This window comes from Capra hircus, chromosome 2 (genome assembly GCF_001704415.2).
Source record: "Capra hircus breed San Clemente chromosome 2, ASM170441v1, whole genome shotgun sequence".
Taxonomy (NCBI): Eukaryota; Metazoa; Chordata; class Mammalia; order Artiodactyla; family Bovidae; genus Capra; species Capra hircus.
The window spans coordinates 122,258,581-122,280,493 of NC_030809.1; the positions used below are offsets into that span (position 1 = coordinate 122,258,581).

The 21,913-nt window shown below is 37.9% G+C and overlaps 1 protein-coding gene across 3 annotated transcripts in view; it reads right to left on the reverse strand.

The window, feature by feature from the left end:
- Positions 1 to 21,640, reverse strand: part of PDE1A (phosphodiesterase 1A) — a 386,812-nt gene extending 365,172 nt beyond the window's left edge. The window contains exons 1-2 of one of the 3 annotated variants that reach the window (XM_013968481.2): positions 21,569 to 21,640; positions 21,043 to 21,153 (exon numbers count right to left, since the gene is read on the reverse strand). In XM_013968481.2, coding sequence (XP_013823935.1) covers positions 21,043 to 21,143 — 101 coding nt within the window. In that variant the 5' untranslated portion in view covers positions 21,144 to 21,153; positions 21,569 to 21,640. Of the gene's footprint in view, positions 1 to 21,042; positions 21,154 to 21,392 lie in introns of all 3 variants that reach the window. The other 2 variants (XM_013968476.2, XM_013968472.2) reach the window with 2 other exon arrangements.

The window sequence follows — 21,913 nt, forward strand, 5'->3', positions numbered from 1 at the left end:
ATTCTCTTCTCACTTACACCAATTTTAATTCCTCAGATGATCTCATTTAGCTCTATGACTTTATATCCATATATTGATGACTCCCAAATTTATATCTTCATCCCTGACCTCTAATTTTTCCAGCTGTCTATTTATTGGCAAGGCTACTTGAATGTCTGCTAGGCATCTGAAAATTTATGGTTCCAAAAGAACTTTTTGTCTTCACCACCAACTTCCTCATTTGCGGAAATGTAACAGGTTAAGAATAGTCCCTTATCCATAGCTACGAAAATTCCAAAAACCAGACATTTTTATTCGGCAGGAAAATCTGATCTGACCTGAACTTATGTGGCAGCAAAATCTGAACTGATTGCAGAGGATTTTTGTCTTTATTAAGTGAATATTTACATCTTTTGTTGCAGAAGTATTCATTGGCAGGTACCCTGGATTCCACTGGGAATATTCAGTAATTTTTGGAATAGGCATCTTATTACCATTTTAAATCTGAAAAGTTATCAATTCAAGTCACATTTCAGTCCAAGGATTTCAGACAAGGGACCACAGACCCAGTTGATCAGGATCACATACAGATGTACACATACAAAAAAAGGCATTATATCTCATTCTTTTCAAACCTTGCATTCCCAATCCAGATAGCCGTGAGTCCTACAAGCTAGAAACTTAAACATGTCCTAAATCTGCATATTTCTTACCAATTCTGTAAGTACCAGTGTTACCAAAGCTACCAGCTGAACAACTGCCATAACCTCTTAACATATCCTATTTCTAATCTTGTTCTTCCCTGCCTTCTCCCTCTTCAGTGTTATTTTCCACAAAATGACCAGAGAAGTCTTCTTAAAACCTAAGTCAAACACTCCACTCCACTGCTTCAAAGCTCCAAAGTCTCTCTACCAGGCTCAGAATAAAATCCTAAGTCATTATCATGACGTGTTGGGTTTTAGATGATCTGGCTTCTCCCTTTCTCTCCACACACAATTCTTCCTCTCTTTTCCTCACACTGTGATCCAAGATCCTCTTGGTCTTGTTTTTCCTCAGCATGCCACATGTACCCAGTAACGGGGGCTATGCCCTCAGTTCTCTCTCTCTAGGTCTTCAGGTCTTGGCATAGTTCACTCCTCACTTTACTAAGGGTCCTCTTCACAAGTCAGTGTCATGGAAGCCCTCCCATGAGCACTCTACCGAAATAGCCACATTTGACCCTCCCAGATACGCTGCCATTTTAGTCTATTTGCTTTTATTAAAATTACACTGCATGTTTTTTGTTTGCTTGTCTATCATCCATCCTCACCATCAAAATATAATTAATTCCATGTAGGTACAGATCATGACTGTATGGTTTATCATTGTATCCCTGGTGCCTAGAATGATGCTGGAGCTCTCTGTGTGCCCAATGATGAATAGTCATTGAATGAACAAATGATTAAATTTTATTAACAAGTCATCTGAATTAGGCAAATTGAATAATACTCTTTCTACTTTACAAAGTACCTCAATATCTTTACAAATGTCAGTATAGCCCTGATGAACTTCTGCTACAACTTTATTTCTTACTCTCATTCTGAAGACAGTTCTAATCAGTGACTAAGATCACCATAGTTTGACTTACACTGTGTAAATTAGTATTTACTTTGATATCCATAAGACATATACTTAACAAAGCAATTTGGGTTTATCAAGGAGAGTTTTTTCTTAATTCCCTGTTTCTAAACTTAAACATTCCCTCTTTCTAGTGAACTAAGATTTCTTAGCAAGCTGTTTCTAATTCCAAAGTGCTCTAAAGTAATTCCATGTTATTTCTTATTTTCCATGTGCTGTAACTATCAATGGGTTGACCAACTTATCTAATAAGAGAATGTGATGTTATGCTAATTTATTATAGATACAAATTAAAGAACTATTAGAATAATGGTAAACAAAATAATTTTTAGCATTTTATTTAATCATTTTTTTATTTAGAAAATTAAAACCATTTTGGTAACAAATCAAAAATGTTATCATGCCTTAGGTAAAAGAGAGGGAAAGTATATATAATAAAGTCATTTGGGGACTAATTCCAGTTATAGTTTAATTCTTTAATCTGTATACTACTATTTTGGTTGTGAATTTCATTTTGGAACATTCTCACTCAGTAAGTATAGATCTTTCTTTAATTCATGACTCCATTAATGGTAGAAGGGTTTGCTCTCAGAGGCATCTTTTGATGCACATTTTGCAAATATTTATCCTGAATTGAAATATGATTCACATGACAGCATGAAGTCAGAGAACACAAATATTAAATGACAGCTTGAAAATTATGGCTTTAGTTGAAGCCTTGTCACACACCTTGGACTTGAATGTCTGGTAAAAATAAACCTCAAGCACTGTTAAAACTGTACAGTCAAATTGTGACATTTTAAGACTCCTTTTGCAAAGTCTCTCTTTGAGGAACTGTGCAAAGAGGATTAGTTTGTCTTCTCCAACTCAGTAGCAGACAAACAGCTACAGCCCAGAAGCCAATATAAAGTATTTAAGCTGATCTCCTCCAAATTTGGTTAGCTTATCACCTTTTGTCTGACTCATTAGTTTGGAAATTCTGGCAGGAAACTAATTCTCATGGGATACACAGTAGTCTTCACTCGCCAAGAATTCTCTGGGCTACAGGGCCATGTCAACTCAGAATATTTGCTAATCACTGAAAGACATTCTCAGTACAATCCCAACAGTTCAACTACATAATGAACAGAAATTTGAGTTTTCCATAGAATTTAGGAAATCAGAATTTTGGAGTGGGAAGCTCATCTGCTCTGCCTCTACCCAGCATACAGTTCTTAGGGTCAACTTTTATCTCAATCTATATTTGGCAGAGGAATGGGCAAAACCAAACACACTGTCTCATACATAGTTGTGCCACAAAGGCGATTTATAATTGCAGATGCTTATTTTGTGCCAGACACAGGTTATGGGCTCTTTAACTGCATTATTTTATCCCTCATGACCATCTCACTGGCCCTCAAAGTCAAATTCCCTGGGGGATCTCAGTCCCTTTGCTGGATCCCTGGGTTGGAAAATATATTGTGGGCCCTAGGACTTTCACAACAGTGTGAGAACTTCTTTGGTATTTCTTCAGTTTGTGGGTCATCTACAGTCTGTGGGTCGGCTTTATGGTGGGGCTGAAGGCAACCTCCTCCAAGAGGACTATGCCACATGCTGCGCCTCCCAGGTCTGCTGCAGCCAGAGCCCCTGTCCCTGGGGCAGACCACTGCTAACCCTGCCTCTGCAGGAGACACGCAAATACTCAAAGGTAGATCTGGCTCAGTCTCTTATAGGGGTCAGTACTCCTTTCCCTGAGTCCCAAGGTGCACAAGCTTTTGTTTATGCCCTCCCCACATCTCTGGTGAGTATGAAGTTTGAGTCCAAACACAATTTTGCCCCTCCTCTCAGCTTTAATAACCTGTTGATGGTTGTTCTGCAGCTGGCTGCAATCTTGGTGTCCTTGCAGAAGATGAGCACACGTCCTTCCACTCCACCGTCTTAGCAGAAATTTGACTTTGAAGGCCAGTGGGAATTGGTTACAGAACTCCCATAGGACTGGGGAAACAGACTCTTGAAGGGCACAAGAGGAAGCATGGGTCTACAGTGGCCTGCTGCTGGGTCAGGAGCACTAACTCCAACAGTCCAGGGAAACAAGACCATAGTGTGGCCTCAGGCCAAGTTACAGGGAGTGAACACAGCCCCACCCATCAGCAGAAAAATGGATTAAACATTTACTGAGCATCACCACCCACCATAGCAAGACACAGGATCCAGTTTCCCCCACAGTCAGTGCCCCCCATCAGGAAGCTTGCACAAGCATCTTATACTCATCCATCAGAGGGACGACAGTATAAAAACCACAGTCATGGAAAACTAACCAAACTGGACCATATGGACTACAGCCTTGCCTAACTCGATGAAACTATGAGCCATGCTGTGTAGGGCCACCCAAGATGGATGGGTCATGGTGGAGAGTTCTAACAAAATGTGGTCCAGTGGACAGGGAATGGCAAACCACTTCAGCATTCTTGCCTTGAGAATCCCATGAACAGTACGAAAAAGCAAAAAGATATGACACTGAAAGATGAACTCCCGAGGTCAGCAGGTGCCCAATACGCTACTGGAGAAGACCAGAGAAATAGCTCAAGAAGGAAAGAGCCTGAGCCAAGGTGGAAACAATGCCCAGTTGTGGCTGGGTCAGGTGGTGAAAGTAAAGTCTGAAGCTGTAAAGAACAATATTGTATAGGAACCTGGAATGTTAGGTCCATTAATCAAGGTAATACGGAAGTGGTCTAATTACCACAGCAAGAGTGAACAACAACATTTAGAAATCAGTGAACTAAAATGGACTGGAATGGGCGAATTTAATTCAGATGACCATTATATCTAGTATTGTGGGCAAGAATCCCTTAGTAGAAATGGAGTAGCCCTCATAGTCAACAAAAGAGTCCAAAATTCAGTACTTGGGTGCAATCTCAAAAATGACAAAATGATCCCTGATTGTTTCCAAGGCAAATCATTTAATCCAAGTCTATATCCCAACCACTAATGTAGAAGAAACTGAAGTTGAACAGTTCTATGAAGACCTACAAGATCTTTTAGAACTAACACCAAAAATAGATGTCCTTTTCATCATAGAGGACTGGAATGAAAAAGCAGGAAGTCAAGAGATAACTGGAGTAACAAGCAAATTTGGTCTTGGAGTATAAAATGAAGCAGGGCAGAGGCTAGCAGAATTTTACCAAGAAAACATACTAGTCATGGAAAACACTCTCTTCCAACAACACAAGAGACGATTCTACACATTGACATCACCCAGATGGTCAATATTGAAATCAGATTGATTCTATTATTTGCAGTGGAAGATGGAGAAGCACTATACAGACAGCAAAAACAAGACTGAGAGCTAATAGTGGCTCAGATCATGAACTCCTTATTGCCAAATTCAGATCTAAAATGAAGAAAGTAGGGAAAACCACTAGGCCATTCAGGAGTGACCTAAATCAAACCCCTTATGATTATACAGTGGAAGTGACAACAGATTCAAGTGGTTAGAACTGATAGAGTGCCTGAAGAATTATGGATAGAGGATCACAACATTGAACGGTAGGAGCTGATCAAAATCATCCCCAAGAAAAAGAAGTGCAAAGAGGCAAAATAGTTGTCTGAGGAGGCCTTACAAATAGTTGAGAAAAGAAGCAAAATGAAAGGCAAAGGAGAAAAGGAAGGATATATCCAGCTGAATGAAGAGTTTCAAAGAATAGTAAGGAGAGATAAGAAAGCCTTCCTACGTGATCAGTACAAAGAAACAGAGGGAAACAACAGAATGGGAAATACTAGAGACCTCTTCAAGAAAATTAGAGATATCAAGGGAACACTGCATGCAAAGATGGGCACAATAAAGGACAGAAACAGTATGGACCTAACAGAAGCAGAAGATATGAAAAAGAGGTGGCAAGAATACACAGAAGAACTATACAAAAAGGCCCTAAGGACGCAGATATCCACGATGGTGTGATCACTCACCTAGAGCCAGACATCCTGGAGTGCAAAGTCAAGGGGGCCTTAGGAAGCATCACTATGAACAAAGCTAGTGGAAGTGATGGAATTCCAGTCGGCTATTTCAGATCCTAAAAGATGAAGTGGTTAAAGTGCTGCACTCAATATGCAGCAAATTTGGAAAATTCAGCAATGGCCACGTGACTGGAAAAGGTCAGTTTTCATTCCAATTCCAAAGAAAGACAATGCCAAAGAATGTTCAAATTACTGCACAACGGCACCCATTTCACACGCTAGCAAAGTAATGCTCAAAATTCTTCAAGCTAGGCTTAAAGAGTACATGAACCAAGAATTCCCAGATGTTCAAGCTGGATTTAGAAAAAGCAGAGGAAGCCGAGAGCAAATTGCCAACAATTGTTGGATCATAGAAAAAACAAGGAAATATCAGAAGAAAATCTACTTCTGCTTCATTGACTACATTAAAGCCTTTTTGACTGCATGGATCAAAACAAACTGTTGGAAATTCTTAAAGAGATGAGAATACCAGACTACCTGACTTCACTCCTGAGAAACCTGTATGCAGGTCAAGAGGCAACAATTAGAACTGGATATGGAATAATGGACTGGTTCCAAATTGGGAAAGGAGTACATCAAGGCTGTATATTGTCACCCTTATTTAACTTATATGCAGAGTACATCATGCGAAAAACCAGGCTGGATGAAGCACAAGCTATAATCAAGATTGTAAAGAGAAATACCAATAAACTCAGATATGCAGATGACACCACCCTTATGGCAGAAAGCAAAGATTAACTAAAGAGTGTCTTGATGAAAGCAAAAGAGGAGAGTGAAAAAGTTGGCTTAAAACTCAACATTAAAAAAAAAAAAAATCATGGCATCTAGTCCCATCACTTCATGGTAAATAGATGGGGAAACAATGGAAACAGTGAGAGACTTTATTTTCTTGGGCTCCAAAATCACTGCATATGGTGACTGCAGCCATGAAATTAAAAGACTCTTGCTCCTTGGAAGAAAAGCTATGGTCAACCTAGACAGCATGTTAAAAAGCAAAGATATTACGTTGCCAACAAAGGTCCGTATAGTGAAAGTTACAGTTTTTCCAGTAGTCATCTACAGATGTGAGAGGTGGACCATAAAGAAGACTGGGCATCAAAGAATTGACGTTTTGAACTGTGGTGTTGGAGAAGACTCTTGAAAGTTCCTTAGACTGCAGGGAGATCAAACCAGTAATCCTATAGGAAATCAATGCTGAATATTTATTGGAAGAATTGAAGCTGAAGTTGAAGCTCCAATACTTTGGTCACCTGTTGGAAAGAGCCAACGTATCAGAAAAGACCCTGATGCTGGGAAAGATTGAAATCAGGAGGAGAAGGGGACAACAGAGGACGAGATTGTTGGAGGGCTTCACAGACTGAAGGGACTCTAGTGTGAGCAAATTCCAGGAGAGAGTGAAGGACAGGGAAGCCTGGCCTGCTGCAGTCCATGAGGTCGCAAAGAGTCAGATATGACTGAGAGACTGAACAGCCACAATGTGACCACCCTCTGAGACTCTAAGTACTGTATTATAAGGCTTATCTTTTGGTTTTGGTTTTGGTTGTCATGTAATCTCATCCACAATAATCTCTTCCAATCCATCAAACCTTCTTGACCTTCCAGCCTGAATGAATGTTGCTGCTAAACAATACAGTCCTACCAATGAACAGCCAGGACTGATCTCCTTTAGGATGGACTGGTTGGATCTCCTTGCAGTCCAAGGGACTCTCAAGAGTCTTCTCCAACACCACAGTTCAAAATCATCAATTCTTCAGCGCTCAGCTTTCTTTATAGTCCAACTCTCACATCCATACATGTTCATTGGTAGGACTGATTTTGAAGCTGCAACTCCAATACTTTGGCCACTTGATGTGAACAGCTGACTCATTTGAAAAGACCCTGATGCTGGGAAAGATTGAGGGCAGGAGGAAAAGGGGATGATGGAGGATGAGATGGTGGGATGGCATCACTGACTCAGTGGACATAGGTTTGGATGGACTCCGGGAGTTGGTGATGGACAGGGAGGCCTGGCGTGCTGCGGTTCATGGAGTTGCAGAGTCGGACACGACTGAGCGACTGAACTGAACTGAACTGAAACAATACAGCTTTACTAGCTGACGTTGTTGTTACACATTGCCTAATTATTGGTTTTTGTTATTGTGAAACGGTTTTCTAAGTTCTTACTTTATGTAATGTACTATTCTAATGTACCGAGAATACAATACTAAACACATGGCAAATGGACACTACCTCTCCCCTTTTGTTACCTCTTGGGAAGTTGGAAGGGTTACCAGGAAGGCAGAAAAATCCTTCTGAGCCACAAGGTAAACCCCCAGTAATAATGCATGAAGTACAATTAGAGTACCTAGATGGGTCATCTTATCTAGTCTCACATAGTCTTGAATGTTTTCATGGATTTTAGTGATATTCTGATTAGGCTTCAATTTTCTCACCTGGTCTTTCAGAAATTCAGCTTTAACTTAGCTACAGTCTCCCAAAGATACCTCCTCTTTACAGCCTATAGTTCCTTTTCACTCCATTTAAATTTAGTCTTTTCTCCACAAATCCCTTTTCCTATTTTTTGAGTGAAAGATTTAGCTTCTCTTCTCTTCAACAGTAAGACTCTGGTTTACAGAAGTCCAAGATTTCTGTTTTATAGAATTTTAAGCTTGCTACTCTACCTAGAAATTCTAAGTATTTTTTATTTCACTTTTAAAATTAAAGGAATCAACTAAGATTTTAATTCATGGGAAAATTGGTGGAGACTAGTACTCTTGCCTGGAAAATCCCATGGACAGAGGAGCCTGGTGGGCTACAGTCCATGGGGTGGCTAAGAGTCAGACAAGACTGAGTGACTTCACTTTCACTTTTTACTTTCATGCATTGGAGGAGGAAATGGCAACCCACTCCAGTGTTCTTGCCTGCAGGATCCCAGGGACAGGGGAGCCTGGTGGGCTGCTGTCACACAGAGGCGGACACGACTGAAGCGACTTAGCAGCAGCAGCAGCAATAATAGCATAACTGATGTTATTTGTCATGGGCTTCCCTGGTAGCTCAGTGGTAAAAAATCCACCTGCCTGTGCAAGAGACACAGGTTCAACCCCTTGTTGGGAAGATCCCCTAGAGCAGGAAATGGCAACCCACTCCAGTATTCTTGTCTGGGAAATCTCATGGACAGAGGAACCTGGCAGGCTATAGTCCATGGAGTCAGAAAAGAGTCAAACATGACTTAGCAATTAAACAACAACAACAAATGTTTTTGACAGTTTTAAACAGACAACTAGTTTATACAAAACTAAAAATTATAAAGACAAAATAACTTCCAGCCCCCAAAATAAAGCGTATTTCTTTTACATAATCAAACCAATTGCTTAAGTAACAAAGAGAGAGGAAAGGAAAATAAGAATTCAATCAGCTTGCTTTCTTATCAACTCTGTATTGTAAGAAAAGATAAGTGATGAAAGATAATAAAACTTGAATAAGAATTTAAAAAGGGGAAAAGTTGTATGGAACTGAAAATTAATTGGGCAAAAAAACTTATAACAGAATGTCATTTTATGGTGTTTGGCTATGCACTGCCTGCTCACAAAATACAGGAAACAAATAAGCAAGCATTTCACAGATTTGACTTTCACAGGTGAACGCCTTAAAAATTAGCTAAGCCTAACCAATGTAGGTAAGTGACAGAGACTCCAAATCAGCTCTTGGCTGCTGTATTATTCGTGCACTACTGATCTGGTTTCCACAATTTACTACCTCTACTGCTTTATTCCCTCCCTCTCCTTTTTTTCCTATCATTTTTAGCTCAGTCAAAAATTAGCAAATGTTTCAGAAATTATGAATATAAAAATATAGGTCACTATTTTCTTACCCTCTCTTACATCTGGAAAGATAATCTTATAATGGAATGGTTCAGATAATAGAAGAAATATTCTGGTAGGGAAGAACAAAATGCAAAATCACTTTCTCCTTTTTCTTTGTGGTTGCAAGGAAAAGGACTAGAAGAGTGGGAACTGGGCCTTCCCATGCCCTGCCTGACCTGTTGTCAGGGCAACAGGATGTGTGGGGAGCCCTGGCGTTCCCAGTGCCTGTTGCCAGGGTAACGGGATATGAACCATCTTCTCTTATGAAACTATTCAGTTTCTCTGCCATATTCTATGTTTCCCTTCTATTTGGTGGAAAATTATATTTGTTCAAAGAAATCTAAGAGCAATACAACTTGAATGCACAGGCTACTGAGTGATTATGTACTGGAAGAAATACTATGTGTGTGAGTATCATGAATGTTGTTACTGGTGAAAATAACATGGAAGAGAATTTTATTGAACTGACTTTCTGAAAATAGGGACTTCCACTTTCATTTTTATAATCTGAAATATTTCCCAATTTTTGATTGAGTAAAAGAAATGAATGATAGGAGATGATGAAAGAGAAGAGAGTCAGCAGGAAAAAACTAGAAGCCAGAGAAGTATATAAAAAATTTAGAGGCTAAGAGTTTGATTTTAGTTATATATTAGTTGATGCTGTGGGCGGGGGGTGGGGGGGGTGGTGGTCTATGTTTGTGTATAACAAACCATCTTGCAACTTAGTAGCCAAAAACAATAAACATTTACTATTTTGTCATGATTTTGAGGAAGCTGGATAATCCGGGAAGATCTCACTCACACATCTGATGGTTGATGGTCTGTTTGGTCTAGAGGAGCCTCAGCTGGAAATGGCTTATATCTGTGCCACATGCTCATTCTCTGATAGGCTTAAGCAGGCTTCTTCCAGCACTAATATGAGAGTTCCAAAGAGCAACATGACAGGATAAACCCCAAAACATAAGCCCTTCCCAAGCCTTTGTATCTCATTTGCTAACACCCCATTGGCCAAAGCAAGTCAGCCAATACACAAGCTCAGGGTCAGTACGGGAGGGATAATCCTGGAGTGGATGCAGGAAGTAATGGACAAACTAGACCATATTGTAATAATAAACAACAGCATGAAAGAATTCCTGGAAAATAGAGAGCTCTTTGGAAAACTTGAGATATTAAAGCAGAGATGTGCTAGGGGATGAAATATCAAGAGGGTCACACAAATAAAGATACTTTTGCATACTGGAACCACCAGGAGGTACCAAAGATTTTGAGAATTCTTAGAGTTCAAAAGAGCTCCTTAACCCATCTAGTAACCATTTCCAAATACACTCTAAGAAACAATGAGGAAAATACTTATGTGCCTTTATCTATGGGCAATAAAGAAGAATAAACTCCACTTAGATGATTTTTTAAAAATAAACAAAAGGAGAAATGCTCACTCTAAAAAAGAACAGTATCATGTGCTTAAAATCCTTTATAATATGGAAAGAAGAGAAAGCATAGCAAAATTAAAATATTTAGTGTTAATCGTTAGAACTCCTGGCTTTATTATCATTGGTAAATAAAAATCTTCTGAGACAGACAGCCTGATGTTTCTACTGTGCACGGTTATCTTTTTCTGTTGTTTGGCTTACTAAAAGCCAAATAAATTAGAATAGTTTTGTAAGAGTCCAAGCTCGAAAAGGGCAATAGAGTTTAGGAAAGGTCAAATTCCTTTTTAAATTCTAGCTAGGATCATTGTTTAAATAATTTAATTAAAGGGATAATGGTGGTACATACCCTAGAAAAGGAGAGAAATAGAACTGGGGAGTTTCCAACATCTAAAGCATATGCCAAGTGATAACTCCCCTTAGTATTCATCTTTGAGTATTCAGAATTAGGCAAACAGATGGCAGGTTTGTGGAAAAATCAAAATAAGAGAGCAGTTTTTAACTCCTGAAATGTCAGGTTTTATAGTGAGTCTCAAATGTTAAATGAAATTATCTAAGTCAGTATTAAATGAAATAGGTATGGGCCTAGGTATCTTGTTCACTTCCTACTAATAGTGTAACATTAGTCAGGTTATTTAATGTCTTTGAGGCTCAGTTTTCTCATCAGAAAAACAGGATAATTTGAACTGTGTAAATCTGAACTATATAGATCAAAAGAAAAATATTTTAGAAGGAATAAAGCACAAAAGAATTATAAAGTGTGATTATTACTATGATTCACTTGTAAGGTGATTTTTAAGTAGTTTTTTCTTGGCTTGCTCCAAATGAAGTTTATTTTTAACCAAGTCTTAGAAAGTCCAATTTTAAATGAATTAAAGCCATCATACTGTTACTTTTCTAATAAGGAGCCTATTGTGATTTTCTCCCAATTTATCAAGGACCTGATTCATATACAAAATTCCAAGAATCTTCTAATGCTCCATGATTATGTAGAGTTTAATTAAGGCGGACTTCTGTTTTGCTGCCCTGTAGACAATGGCACTTAGAGATTTTACTACTTTTTCATGACTCATTATGAACTTTCTTTGAATAGCTATAAATATGAGATTTTTAACCCACAAAAAACTATTTGCTTTGAGCATTTTGGGGTCTGTTTAATAAAAATTTGTTTTTAAATATTTTACAAATTATAAAAAAATATAATCTCTGTGAACAACTTCAAGAAATTGTAGTTTAAAGGAGAAACCAAGAGTCAAAATGCCTCACAAATATGCCTCTTATAACTTGTTAACATTTGTATAACCTTTCTTAACAATAAATAGTTATTTCTCAGATCAGGTATGAGGAATACCAGGATTCTCATAAGTCTTTAGCACTCTCATCCATTTAATAATGTTAATGAACAGTTCCTTTCAAATCCAAATGGCTTATAGCACAGTCCTTTCAGATGGGAATCAGACCTGCTCAAATATTTAAATTTGATTAACTGACTGAAATATGTTAGAATAAAGGACAAAATCTAATAACATAATGGTAATTTGGTATATTCTAAGATGAATCGACAAAAGGAATGACCATGGGACAGGACAACAATTACTTGCAAATAAACTCTCTTAAGAATCAGACCTAGACAGGGATAAGAAAAGACCTAATGAGTGGTTTTCAAGCCTGAGTGACTCAAGAAACCAGATTAGCCCTAGGTCATACCTGATTATGGAGACCTAAAATCTATTCTAAGACCACTACAAAATGCTGAACAAAAGACAATGAATCCATCAAGGCAATCGTCTATCAGTGAAACTCTCAAGACCAGTTTGCTTCTCTTCCTCAGCATTTTATTCTGACATAACAGGCTCTTGCCCCAGAGAAATGTAAATCCTTCAGTGCAATTGTTCTGGTAAAGACAAACCTGATGCTCTCCGTGAGACCATTCCACTGAGCTAAAAGAAAGCTTTCTTTTCTCATCTTGACAATCCTGCTCTATCTACTGATTCTGATAAGAAAATTACCTTAAAAAATAGTATTCTGCTTCTGCATATATCATTAGTACTAATGTTGATACACTTAGGGTTTCTTGAATTCTAGACACTGTTCTAAGCAGTTTATAAGCATTAACGCATTTAATCTTCCCAACAACTGTAAAATTGATAAGGATATTATTCCCATTTTCAGGCATGCATTATTTATAATTCTCACTATCTTGATTCTGGCAACATCTAGACTCCCAGATCCTAACACTTCCTTCTAGGTGGAAAGACCTTTTATTGGAAAAGCCTTCCAGACCTCTCTTTGCTGCTTTTCACACTCTTTCACAAAGGAAGAGAAGCAACATTTGGTTGGTGAATTGTGCAGAAAGAATTAGACTTAGGTATATTAAACTGTCCTTTTCAGGAGGTGAGGAAGGGATATTCTACTTGTAAGAAAGCATAACACGCCCAAATTAAGAGAAACCCAGGTAAAATGGTAGGTGTTGCAAGCGGGCATCAGAGGGCAGACACACTGAAACCATACTCAAAGAAATCTAGTCAATCTAATCACACTAGGACCACAGCTATGTCTAACTCAATGAAACTAAGCCATGCCTGTGGGGCAACCCAAGACGGGCGGGTCATGGTAGAGAGTTCTGACAGAATGTGGTCCACGGGAGAGGGGAATGGCAAGCCACTTCAGTATTTTTGCCTTGAGAACCCCATGAACAGTATGAAAAGGCAAAATGATAGGATACTGAAAGAGGTACTCCCCAGGTCAGTAGGTGCCCAACATGCTACTGGAGGTCAGTAGAGAAATAAATCCAGAAAGAATGAAGGGATGGAGCCAAAGCAAAAACAATACCCAGCTGTGGATGTGATTAGTGATAGAAGCAAGGTCCGATGCTGTAAAGAGCAATATTGCATAGGAACCTGGAATGTCAGGTCTATGAATCAAGGCAAATTGGAAGTGGTCAAACAGGAGATGGCAAGAGTGAACATTGACATTCTAGGAATCAGCGAACTAAAATGGACTGGAATGGGTGAATTTAACTCAGATGACCATTATATCTACTACTGCGGGAAGGAATCCTTCAGAAGAAATGGAGTAGCCATCATGGTCAACAAAAGAGTCCGAAATGCAGTACTTGGATGCAATCTCAAAAACGACAGAATGATTTCTGTTCGTCTCCAAGGCAAACCATTCAACATCACAGTAATCCAAGTCTATGCCCCAAACAGTAATGCTGAAGAAGCTGAAGTTGAACAGTTCTATGAAGACCTACAAGACCTTTTAGAACTAACACCCCAAAAAGATGTCCTTTTCATTATAGGGGACTGGAATGCAAAAGTAGGAAGTCAAGAAACACCTGGGGTAACAGGCAAATTTGGCCTTGGAATGCGGAATGAAACAAGGCAAAGACTAATAGAGTTTTGCCAAGATAATGCACTGGTCATAGCAAACACCCTCTTCCAACAACACAAGAGAAGACTCTACACATGGACATCACTAGATGGTCAACACCGAAATCAGATTGATTATATTCTTTGCAGTCAAAGATGGAGAAGCTCTATACAGTCAACAAAAACAAGACCAGGAGCTGTCTGTGGCTCAGATCATGAACTCCTTATTGCCAACAGACTTAAGTTGAAGAAAGCAGGGAAAACCGCTAGACCATTCAGGTATGACCTAAATCAAATTCCTTATGATTATACAGTGGAAGTGAGAAATAGATTTAAGGGCTTAGATCTGATAGGTAGAGTGCCTGATGAACTATGGAATGAGGTTCGTGACATTGTACAGGAGACAGGGATCAAGACCATCCCCATGGAAAAGAAATGCAAAAAAGCAAAATGGCTGTCTGGGGAACACAGCTTACAAATAGCTGTGAAAAGAAGAGAAGTGAAAGCCAAGGAGAAAAGGAAAGATATAAGCATCTTAATGCAGAGTTCCAAAGAATAGCAAGAAGAGATAAGAAAGCCTTCTTCAGCGATCAATGCAAAGAAATAGAGGAAAAGAACAGAATGGGAAAGACTAGAGATCTCTTCAAGAAAATTAGAGATATCAAGGGAACATTTCATGCAAAGATGGGCTCAATAAAGGACAGAAATGGTATGGACCTAACAGAAGCAGAAGATATTAAGAGATGGCAAGAATACATGGAAGAACTGTACAAAAGGATCTTCATGACTCAGATAATCACGATGGTGTGATCACTCATCTAGAACCAGACATCTTGGAATGTGAAGTCAAGTGGGCCTTAGAAAGCAACACTACGAACAAAGCTAGTGGAGGTGATAGAATTCCAGTTGAGCTGTTTCAAATCCTGAAAGATGATGCGTGAAAGTGCTGCACTCAATATGCCAGCAAATTTGGAAAACTCAGCCGTGGCCACAGGACTGGAAAAGGTCAGTTTTCATATCAATCCCAAAGAAAGGCAATGCCAAAGAATGCTCAAACTGCCACACAATTGCACTTATCTCACATGCTAGTAAAGTAATGATCAAAATTCTCCAAACTAGACTTCAGCAATACGTGAACTGCGAACTTCCAGATGTTCAAGCTGGTTTTAGAAAAGGCAGAGGAACCAGAGATCAAATGGCTAACATCCTCTGGATCATGGAAAACCCAAGAGAGTTCCAGAAAAACATCTATTTCTGCTTTATTGACTATGCCAAAGCCTTTGATTGTATGGATCACAACAAACTGTGGGAAATTCTGAAAGAGATGGGAATCCCAGACCACCTGACCTGCCTCTTGAGAAACCTATATGCAGGTCAGAAAGCAACAGTTAGAACTGGACATGGAACAACAGACCATTTCCAAATAGGAAAAGGAGTGCGTCAAGGCTGTATATTGTCACCCTGCTTATTTAACTTCTATGCAGAGAACATCATGAGAAACCCTGGACTGGAAGAAACACAAACTGGAATCAAGATTGCCGGGAGAAATATCAATAACCTCAGATATGCAGATGACACCACCCTTATGGCAGAAAGTGAAGAGGAGCTAAGAAGCTTCTTGATGAAAGTAAAAGAAGAGAGTGAAAAAGTTGGCTTAAAGCTCAACATTCAGAAAACGGAGATCATGGCATCTGGTCCCATCACTCCATGGGAAATAGATGGGGAAACAGTGGAAACAGTGTCAAATTTTATTTTTTTGGTCTCCAAAATCACTGCAGATGGTGATTGCAGCCATGAAATTAAAAGACAATTACTCCTTGGAAGAAAAGTTATGAGCAACCTAGATAGCATATTCAAAAGCAGAGACATTACTTTGCCGACTATTGTCCATCTAGTCAAGGCTACGGTTTTTCCTGTGGTCATGTATGGATGTGAGAGTTGGACTGTGAAGAAAGTTGGGCACCAAAGAATTGATGCTTTTGAACTGTGGTGTTGGAGAAGACTCTTGAGAGTCCCTTGGACTGCAAGGAGATCCAACCAGTCCATTCTGAAGGAGATCAGCCCTGGGATTTCTTTGGAAGGAATGATGCTAAAGCTCCAATACTTTGGCCACCTCTTGCGAAGAGTTGACTCATTGGAAAAGACTTTGATGCTGGGAAGGATTGGGGGCAGGAGGAGAAGGGGATGACCGAAGATGAGATGGCTGGATGGCATCACTGACTCAATGGACGCGAGTCTGAGTGAACTCCGGGAGATGGTGATGGACAGGGAGGCCTGGCGTGCTGCGACACGACTGAGCAACTGAACTGAACTGAACTGAACTGAAGAAAGCATATCTCATATGTTAAAGATCATAAGGTAAATTTAGGAGTAGTTATTTTGTTTCTTTTGGAAAAGTCTACCGTTTGGGGGAGTAAGTTGAATTCAGATGCATTTTGGCTTCTTTTGCTGCAAACCAAAAACCCTACCCTCCATTAAAAGTTTAGGTTTTCAAGAAAGCTGTCCTGGTAGCTCAAACAGTAAATGATCTGCTTATAATGCAAGAAACCTAGGTTCAATTCCTAGGTCAGAAAGATCCCCTGGAGAAGGGAATGGCAACCCACTCCAGTATTCTTGCCTGGAGAATCTCATGGACACAAGAGCCCGGTGGGCTACAGTCCATGGGGTGGCACAGAATCAGACAAAACTAAGCAACTAACACTTTCATCCTTCCACTTTCACTGTCATTTCTCTCTCTGTCTGTGGTCTCCTATATCTGTCCCTCACTTAATTCTGAACTTAGGCAGAGATTATATGTGTCATTCCTTAGCCTCTCTCTTGTCCCAATATCTAATGGGATAGATACCAATTTTTGTCTTTCTTGCTGAAGGATCACCTTCTACGAGAAGTCACACCTGACTATCCAGAATATCTTCTCCAAGTAACTCTTGATCACATGACCTGGTGCATTTTCTTCAGGTCATTTCTTACTCCATTTTAGCTTACTTTTCTGTAATTTACTTTTTTGTCATTTGTTTCCTCATCAAGAATATAAGTGCCTGTGCCTGACACACTACACAATCAGTAGGTATTTATTAAATGACTGAATGAATGATTAAATAAACAATTCAGTTTTACAAATAAGTGACGTTCAAAAAGCTAAGAATCTTTCCACAGTCACTCAGTTAAATGATGGATAGCATTAGAAAATATCTGACTGTTTCCAGAGTTCAATTTCTTGATCTCTAAGGTATTTCACCTCAGTGATGCCCATTAGAGAAACTATAACATAATGTTATGTACAACATAATGTTATGCAAGGAGATTTGTATTAATATTTTATCTACATACCAATATAAGTTTTATGAGATGGTTTTCTTCAAATTAGTTTTATGACTAAAGAACTGATTTTCTTAACTGATTTGCCTGGCTAAGCCATCAAAAGAGTCACGTACTCACCCACATGAGAATAGAGACTGGGATTTATCGGCAATTTTATCATGACACACAAAAAGATTATTTTTAAATTGAAAAAACTACTATCTATAAATTAAAAATATATATAAAATCTTCAACTTTCTGCATAGAAAATAAAAAACTTAACAACTTTGCAAAGACAACTGTTAGAAACCTATTCTCAGTGTGTGAGAAGTAATATAGGTCCCAGGGTCACAGGAAACTTCTGAACCAGAAATTTCATCAGATGTAAAGGTGGCAAAAGAATTAGGAAGTGTTTTCCAAATGCTAAACATCTGGTAATTAATGGACAAGTATATGATTCTTTTAAAGGTAGTTTATGAAGAACATGATGCCATAGTCATTTGCTAACATTCCTACCATCAGAGAAGGTGAGTCATTGCGTAGAACCTAAATTGTCATACTGAGTGACAAATTAGTAGTGGAAGATGGATTGAAGAAAGCTGATGAAAAGAGCCACAACTATAAAAAGAAAATTAATAGAACAAAGCATACAAGTCTACATCAGAAATGGGAAAGGAAAACTGTTTCACCTTTGTTCCCACAAAGGAATAAGAGATTTCCTAGCACATTACTGAGTTTGCTGTTTCAATTAATATTGTATGAGGAGATTTAAAAGTTCAACAAAAGAAATCAACAAAATGATAGAGAAGAATTGATATTTTAATTCAGTTTACCAACATTTTCACATGTGCTACAAAACATAAAACTTACTTCTATGGACTGAAAAAAAAAGTGTCCTAAAATATAATGTTATATAAAAACTTATAAAATACGTTCTGTAAATATCTACCTGTAGTGATTCTTGTTTTCCATTTTTAAGGTATACTGGAATTACCTTATTTTGCTTTAACCTTTGTCTCTACTTTTGTTTAACCTCAGAAATGTACTTATTGTAAACCCACTTAAGAATAAAGTATACTGTTGAAGAAAATCAACGCATTTGTAAAGTTTGCATTCTGCAGTGGAAAAAAAATTTTTTAATTACTTTCCAAACAAACATCCAAAGGATTGAGTCTTTTTTTGCCAAACTAAGAAAATTATTGTAAAATTATTTGATAGCATTCCTGAGTAACATAATTTTAACTGCCAATACTTAAAACTGGAATTCTAATACTAGACATTTCAATAAGCTAAAATTCTGTTTGAGTCAATATAACATTTTAAATAGGCAAGACAATCTCAGAAATGGAATAGGGAGTCCCTCACATCATGCCTTTGAATGCAGACTACACAAAAGACCATAATTAAACAATTTGGTTGTCATTAGTCATGCAGATTTTAGATGCAGAGCTTTTTGTTTTGACAGTTCTAAGCCTGGAATACTGAAAATGGCTTAAGCCAAACTACAAGTTAAAATAGTATCAAAATGAAATTCTTTGTTGCTTTGGTATGCAAAAGCGTTTGGTTATTTACATCAGGTTAGCAATAATAAAAAAAAAAAAAAACTGGTAAGTAATTTGGTCATTCAGTGTTCTACATGGTCATTCAGTGGCCCCACATAGACACAACTCAAAATTTATATAGGTACATATATAATAATATCCAACATCCATGTTGAATATCAAGTCATGAAGCTCTACTGCTAAATGACTCTATTACCTTCTTTGAAAACAAAAAAGAGAAGCTGATCTTTGAGATCAGGTGTTAAAGTGAAAGTCGGATAACTTTGCCATAAAATGTTAGGTAGACACACATTCACTTTTTAAATTTTTTAAAGACATATGCATAAACTCACTACCATACATCTTCATGCATTCAAATAACTGCAGAAAAATAGAACAAACTAAAAACCAAAACCATCCTATCCTGCTAAAGGGAAGAAAATCTAAACTAGGTTGAAATATGAAATATAATTTTTCCAGTACAGATGTTCAACCACTCATTAGGTTAGCATGCAAATCATCTGATGACTGCCAATGCCAATGTCTAATTTTCATCTATGCTGATTAATTTTGTAAGCTGTTGTTTGCTTTTTAGGATTATTTGTTTCGCTAGAGAATCACCTCTACAAAAAAAAAAAAAAAAACCTGTGATTTCTAAATCTTCAATGAGTCTTGGAAATATATTTCTCTAATTCATTCAAATGATGTAAAGATGGCTTCCTTTTTAAAAGTGATTCTCTGTTAAACGTGTTTCCATTATTAGTGTGCTCTTATACCAGTGCACTGTAACACAATGTATTACTTCAAGTGTAAGAAAATATACAGTGAGCACTAATATATAAACATCATTAAATACATTCAAATAGAGGAAAGTAGAATTTCTACCTAACATAGTTTGATATAATTTTTCTTTTAAAAAAATCATATATATCAAGACAGCAACATTAAATTTACTCAAATGTTGCATTTTATACAATAATATATATATAACATTAGAAATAATCCTGAAAAACCTCTGTATCTCATAGTATAGGATTCCTTCAGCTATTATTATAGAAAAGCAAATATATTTTCATCTGAAGTTTGCAAATATGATAAGGAATTGCAATGGCCTGTAAATATTCATATTTCATATTTTTATCCAAATATTAAATCTGATTTTACCATTATGACATAATGAAAATAAAGCATATAAACATAGTGTGCTGGAACACTAAGCAGAAATAATTTACATACATTGAAAAAAAAGCCTAGATGCTGTTTAAAAAGCAAGGTAAATAGCACTGCAATTAAAGTTTGACTCTGGTACTTACATTTCATGCAGACATAAGCACACTTCTTGACCCATCTTACAAAGGTCTATTTTATACTATGAGCTATTCTGTACTCTCAGAAGTGAGTTGGTTGATTTAAGCCAAAACTCTCAAGCAAGTTTGGTGTGCTGCTAGTAATTTTACAACATAAACTTTTTCTCCTTAAAATGTATTATTAATTAAGTCATAATGAATAAGCACAATGGAATATAATGATCTATTATCATATTAATCCTGTCCTTTTTCTTCAAAATCTAACCACAAAGAAATAAGTGCTAATAGCAATCTCTCTTTTTATCTTAGAGAAATTTTATTTCCGCAAGTACCCTGGCAAGCAGCTTTTCTAATTACTTTTCTGCATATCTAAGCCACGTATCTAAGTAACACATACAGAATGTATAAAAGAAGCCATGCAGTCTAACAATGAAGTGAATTCTCAGGGAGTTACCTTACTTTACATAAAATATACCTACACAAAAAACTATTCACCCTTCAAGCAAGTTGTTAGCTGAGACTGACACATTTTTTAAAAAGAAAATCTTTCTAAAGAAACCACTAATGCACAATCAGAGAGTGCCAATAATTCAACATGTTAATACTCAAAATTTTTTATCAGAGAGGTGGATAAAAACACAGAACCAAGCAAAGAGCTTACTCACATTCCTTTCAGGCGTTGCCACATTTTTTCAGTCTGTTCTCCTATGAGATACTTAAAAGTAGTGTTTTCCACTTCTTCAGTTTCTGTAGCAGTAGACCCCATGATGATACTCCTAAGGCAATATATTTACAGTCAGTTTCAGCAGCTAGAACAAGCATTCCTCAGTCCACTACAAATCTTAAACAGTTATACAGTAGCATCTCTTATCTATCAAAACATTGCAGATTTACTAAGCGGACGGCAGCTTCTGCCAGAATTGCTACTGATTTTGACAGGCATATCCACTGTTCACCACATCACCCACCCCCCACCCCCCTTCAAGCAGACAGCCGTATAAACAGATCCTCTGACCTCACAGAAACAATCGGCACATGTGAGCCTGCTACTGTACTACTGACCGACTGAGCGCTCCAGCTCTCCCCAAAGCAGCTCATCTGTTACTGTTCCATGCACTGAAGCACATCAGAATTCCTACAGTTTCTGAGATCTATTATTCAAAACAGAAACATGAATGACTTTTAGCGCACCAGAAGAAGCTGAATTCCTCTCTACCAATGGAAGGAAGGCTGGATGTAATAAGAAAACAGATGGTAGGAACCAGTATCCGCAGCACCACCCTGAGAAAAAAGTGGCTGGTTTAAATGCCAAGGTTTTTGTCTCTCAGTTGATCTGGAATTTAAAGAGTTAAAAACATACAAGGCTCTAATGATAAATTCAACAAATATTAGTGACAACAGTGAGGAAAATAACATAAGAGCCACACAGAAGGCAGGCCACAGAGCTCCACAGGTTGTTACTGAAAAAAATGTGTACACCGATGATGCTCCAATCATGCTGATTCACCTTCTCCTAGCAACTCTACGCAGTAGGTA